Below are 5,597 nucleotides of genomic sequence, written 5' to 3'. Positions count from 1 at the left end.
CATGCTCAAACCACAGGCACTTACCGGTCCCTTTGGAGGCGGATAAGAGAATGGCGGATTCGGTGATGGCATGGGCATGGGCATTGGCACTGGCATGGGCATTATTCCATCAGGACCAACCAGGGGGGCTGTAAATCCACCACCTCCTCCCCCTCCATGGCCACCTTTCTTCACGTCATCTGTGAATCCCACATCGATTAGATCTGCCTCTCCACCTGCAGGGGCTTCAGCCTGGAGAGAAGGGGAAGAATTCTGCTCACCAACACATCACTATTCTGATCACAACCCACTGAACAGCATCAGATACAGAATTTACCACTAGAAAAGAAAGGAGAAAGCAACAGTGGCAAAATAGACAGCAACTACAGAGTGATGCTCCTAGGAATCAGAAAAAGGGGGCCAGATTACAGTAAGATTCATTACAGTAATATACCTTAGGGCTGAGGGCAGGAGCAGGGACCCTGCTACATTAGGGCAGTCTAGAAGATACCAAAGCACAATTACCAGAGTCTGTTGCAATGCCACAGCCCTCTACTCTAAAAGCCTACACAGTACCAATGAGACATTCCAGTTGTTGGAACATAGAAGGGAGTTCAACTCGCACATGCCTCACTCACCATCACCACTGAATCAGGCTCATAGGGTACGTTGTAGTTCTTGGCAATCTCAATGAGGTATCTCTCCACCAGGATCTTCGGTGGTGCCTCCACACTCAGCTTGTGCATCAGCTGGAAACAAAAGGTGCTGGGACACTCAGCAAGCCCAGAGTAGTGCAGCCCAGCTGCTCCACAGGTACACCCCAGCCAGGTACAGCTGCTGCAGAGAGCACAGCACAGCCTCAGGGAGGCCAGTGCTGCCACAGAGGAGGCTGCTGGCACCCAGAGGACAGGGCTCCACACACTTTGCTCTTCTCCGCCCACAGGCAGGACGGCAGGGGCCCACTCGCACCGCCCTCCTGTGCTCTAGAGCATGCAGGCCCTCAGAAGGGCAGCTAGCCCACCCCAATCTGCAGGCATAACCACTGGCCATGGGACAACAGTAAGACAGCCACAGCAGGCAAGCCTGGACTGCCAACTCCAGCTGGCTGTGACTGCTCCACCAGTTTGTTACCCTGTCATTGACTGTCCCAATCTGGTTTGTCCGGCACAGCTTCCCATATTCCTTGCTGTACTTGGCACACAGCTGGTCAGCAACCTGCAGCAGAAGAGAAACTGTGGGAAACTGCACAGCCTTGTTTTCCTCTGCCACACTCCCCACATCTGCTGCAAGGCTTGCAGCCTTCCCCTAACAGTTCCCCCTTGTTTCTGCAATAGAGTGCTCCAGCTGAGCAGCCATAGCCACCTCTGAGGCTCCAGGGCTCCTCACAGAAGTGGCATCCATGCTGGGGTCTCAGTCTACAGAGCCCAGGAAAATACACCCTTTGCCTCAGCAGAGTCTTGGACAACAGCTTTCACCACCTTCTGTCAGTGCCATCTCCAACCCACCCTGCATATATAACGTCCCTCAAACTGCCCAACTCACAATCTTCAGCTCAGCCACTTCTGACTGGAGTCGTGGTGCAGCCCAGATCAGCGTAGACACTGCTTCTGCCAAGCCGGAGTCCAGCTCCCTAGGAGCAAAATAAGACAATCCCATCTCACAGAATCACAGAATGGTTGAGGTTGGAAGGGACCTCTGGAGACCATCTAGTCCAACCTCCTTGTTCAAGCAGGGTCACCTAGAGCACATTAGACAGGATGGCATCCAGGTGGGCTTTGATTATCTCCAGAGAAGGAGACTCCACAACCTCCCTGGGCAACCTGTTCCAGTGCTCTGTCACTCTCACAGTAAAGAAGTTCTTCCTTATATTCAGATAGAACTTCCTGTGTTTCAGTTTGTGCCTGCTGCCTCTAGTCCTGTTGCTGGGCACCACTAGAAAGAGTCCGGCCCCATCCTCTTGACACTCTCCCTTAGATATTGATAAAATCCCTCTCAGTCCTCTCTTCTCCAGGCTAAACAGGCCTAGGTCTTGTAGCCTTTCCTCTCTTATGAGGAACTAAGTACTCCACAGCAAGTATACCAAGTACTTAGTCTTTGCAGCCCTCAAGCTGCTCAGCCTGGAAGTCCCCATCCTCCAGGTTGGGTTTCAGTCTTCCTCGCCTGAGGAAAAAAATGGTCTCCCAAGACCTTGGGACACCGAGACAAACACAGGTGCCCTTTTGTATCCCAGGCCTGCCCCCAGCACTGCCCCTCCCTGGGCCCAGAGGGCCTGGCCCCTCTACCACAGCATACCCTCTAGGCCAGAGCTTACTTCATGGACTGAATCAAGCCAAAGCGGGCTAGCAGCAGATCGCAGTACAGCTCCAGAATCTCCATGGCCTCCACAAGGTAATCTTCTCGGATGATGTGCTCCACACGAATCCTGGCACGCTCATCTTTCCCGGCTGCCAGATAATCTGCAATCTCCTTCCTCGCCTTCTGGGCCAACTCAGCTACAGCACATATCCCCAAGGCTAGTCACTGTGCTGGCAGGGGCTGCTGCCTCCATCCCTGCCCACAGTCCCTGGACACATAAATTGATTGCCAGCTTCTCTCTCTCCTTCACTGAGACTCTGCGGTGCAAGACACATGGTCATGGCTTTCTGAAGCCCTTGTGTCTTGTTCCTAGCACACTAACTCACAAGAGAAAGGAAAGTGGACTTGTAACTGTCATAAATGCTCCTGCACCTTCAGCTCTATTGCAGAGTCAAGCAGAACCATGGGTAACCCTCTTATCTGTATCTGATCAGGGCAGGACAGCACAGGCAGGGAGAGCCTTCCTCTGCACACAGCAAGCTCCTCTCTATGCCGCAGTATGGAAGGGCCAGGGAAAAACCCTGTTGGCAAAGTCAGACATTTCCTCCATATAGAGTCTGCCACCCCACATACCTTGTCAGCTGCACTCTAACAGCTTTTGGGAGGATGGAGGGAGGCCCCTCACAGCCAGCCTGCTCCCCTAGGTACCACACACCAGGGAAGACTCCAAGGTCTGGGTCCAGGGATGGGAAAGGAAGAGCAAAAGGCTGCTCCACATTTGTTTCATGAAACTTCAACTCCAGAAAAGTTTCCTCTACAGCCTCTTGAGCCCCAAAACTGGCCTGACTCACACCTACCCCCAGAAATACTCACTCTTCTTTTTCTCCAGCAGCTTGAGTCGATTGATAACAAGGCGCAGGTTGACTCGCAAGCGCTCAGCCTTGAACCCAGATCCCAACATGATCAATACTTTCTGCGAAAGAAGAGGAGAGGGTCATTAGCACCAGGAGCTGCTAATGGTACCAAAAGGACAGCAGCCACTGTTCTGCTCAACAACTAATTCTTCAAATATACAGCCACAGGTCTGTTATTCCTGAATCTGCTTATGTACAAGCAACTGAACTCACAGAACCCATCATTCCTTTTCCCTCCTTACAGCTCTCCAATATGGAATATATACTTCCTGGGTATTTCTATTCTGACAGACTGCATCTCAACCACAGAAACAGCAGTATTTTCTACCAAAGTGGGAGAACGCCTTCAGTCACTCCAGAAAAAAAAGATACAAGACAATCAAAATCTGGGCCTATTCCATAAATAGGAGCACGGTTAGAAAACATACCCTAAAACAATACCTTAAAGATCTGGGTCTATTTAATTCAGACAAGTAATATTAGCCACTGATTTGAATACAAAAAGACACAAGGTTTTAAGAAAATGAGACAAAACATCTATCAAGAGTAGTCTAGAAAAACATGGTTGTGCCTCAGCCCAAGAAGCTGAGCTAGATGGTATCCTGAGGTTATACTTAGCCCTTGATTTCTATGAAATCCAAGTGGAAAAAAAACTAAGATTTCACAAACAGCCAGTAGCAGTATGAAATATTCTACAATAAGGAACAATGTTGTTGTTAGAAGACATGTTCTTACCTCCCTCATCTTTCAAAGCAAGGAAATAAACTGGTGCCTAAAACTATCAGTCAAATCCTCTCTACTATTTCAACTTAAAAAAGAGAAAGAACACACAAGTGAACTGCAAGAAGTAAAACAATATCCTCTGTACTAATAATGCACAAGCTCCAAAACAGCCATATCATTAATGCGAAGACTGTAAAACTAAGGCTGTAACCCAAGCTAACACTCCCTGTCAGCAGCAGGAAGTTCCCAGTTCATATTCCCCATGCTCCTGCTGCTTACAGTGCACTTGCTCTGGCACTTGTCCAGGCTCCCATGAGCCAGTACAACTCCCTAATCCTACAGAAAACTAACTAAGAAGACTCTTCATTAAGGCATCAAACTGACACAGGAGTTTGCTGACCTTTGTGACAGCCTTCCTTAAGGGCTATCATATGGAAAGGCCTTGACTTGCATGGAAGAGATATTAGACCAGAATTTTGCATAATTATAGTATTTTGTAAATAATATGTGGCTTAAACATGATTTGTTACGATCTGGGGCACAACGTTAAAAGTAACTTCATACTGTTGGAAAAAACGGCCTCAGCACAAGAGCTGTAACTTCTATTTAAAAACAAAGATCTACTAAAAAACTGCTCTAACAGCTACCTGCTTCGATAGATTTCTTCAAGATAGAGCCATTCACCAGCTATTTTTTCACAAACATCTTGCTGTCTTCTGAAGAGCCCTGTTTCCCCATCCCTGCCGCCCATGCAGCTCTCGGCCAAAGCTGCTCTCCCACACCGCTGCAACAGGGCCGACGCAGCCTCCCCGTGCCCCCCCTGCCGCTGCCCAAGCGGAGATCAACCCTCACTCGCGCGGCAACCAGCCTGCTACGAGCGCGGGCGGCTTCTCCCCCACCGCCGCAGCCGGGCCGCGCCGACGGCTCGCCCCACAGTGCAGGCCTGCGCGGCCAGGCCCCGCCGCCGCCTGGCCAGCGGGACAAGGCATCGCCCGGCCACCGCCACCCGCGCCGCCGCTGCCGGCTCGGCCGCGCCGCTCACCGCCCGTCCGGACGCGCAGCCTCCCGCTACCCAAAATGGCGGCCCGCAGCCGCCTCCCCGCGCAGGGATCCGCGACGCCGGCACTGCCCACCCCTGCCTCCGTGCCCGCCACCCGGCCGAGGTGGAGCGGCAGGCCCGGAGGAACGACGGCGCGGCGCGCTTGCCGCACCAGCGCGGCTGAGCTTCAGGCGGGGAGCCGCGGCGGCCACCCAGGCGAGACCGCTGCGCCCAGGGACTACTTTATCGGGCGGAGGGACCCACGCGCAGAACGACGCGCTGCCCCTCGCCGTGCCGGCCCCCGGCGCTCGCCGCCCGCCGCCCAGGTTCCGGGCACACAGAGTTCCGCCGGGGGCCTGCCCGCTGCCGGCTGCCCGCCCCGCCGCCGCGTCGGGCCGTGCCGGCTCTGCCAGGAGGCACGGCCCGGCCCGGCCCGGCCCGGCCCGGCCCGAGACCACCGGCCGCTCCGCGGCAGCCCTAGGGCCCTGGCGGGGGGCTCTTTTGGCGAGGCATGTTTTCCTAGACAGGTGGTCTTAATCAATGTTAAAATCGGGATTAATATTAAGATCGTGACTAGTCGTTATTAGGATCACCTTGCGGGTGAAGGGACGCTGGCGAGCTCCGACAGCGGCGGGGCGCGGAGGCGG

The 5,597-nt window shown here is 53.2% G+C and overlaps 1 protein-coding gene across 5 annotated transcripts in view; it reads right to left on the bottom strand.

The window, feature by feature from the left end:
• The window catches only part of IST1 (IST1 factor associated with ESCRT-III), a 10,458-nt gene extending 4,867 nt beyond the window's left edge, over positions 1-5,591 (bottom strand). For 2 of the 5 annotated variants that reach the window (XR_014895937.1, XM_085305715.1), the window contains exons 1-7: positions 4,954-5,025; positions 3,148-3,247; positions 2,291-2,471; positions 1,522-1,609; positions 1,111-1,194; positions 618-728; positions 25-231 (exon numbers count right to left, since the gene is read on the bottom strand). Coding sequence is in view for 4 of the 5 variants with exons in the window: in XM_085305715.1 (XP_085161841.1) it covers positions 25-231; positions 618-728; positions 1,111-1,194; positions 1,522-1,609; positions 2,291-2,471; positions 3,148-3,235 (759 nt within the window). In the remaining variant the exon portion in view is untranslated. The other 3 variants (XM_085305716.1, XM_085305718.1, XM_085305717.1) reach the window with 3 other exon arrangements.
• Positions 5,592-5,597: the final 6 nt, after the last annotated feature.

The sequence above is a fragment of the Rhea americana genome, unplaced genomic scaffold (genome assembly GCF_003343005.1).
Source record: "Rhea americana isolate MKP2758 unplaced genomic scaffold, rheAme1 scaffold_226, whole genome shotgun sequence".
NCBI lineage: Eukaryota > Metazoa > Chordata > Aves > Rheiformes > Rheidae > Rhea > Rhea americana.
The sequence above is the reverse complement of the archived record's forward strand: the minus strand, read 5'-3'. Positions and strand labels throughout refer to the sequence as shown.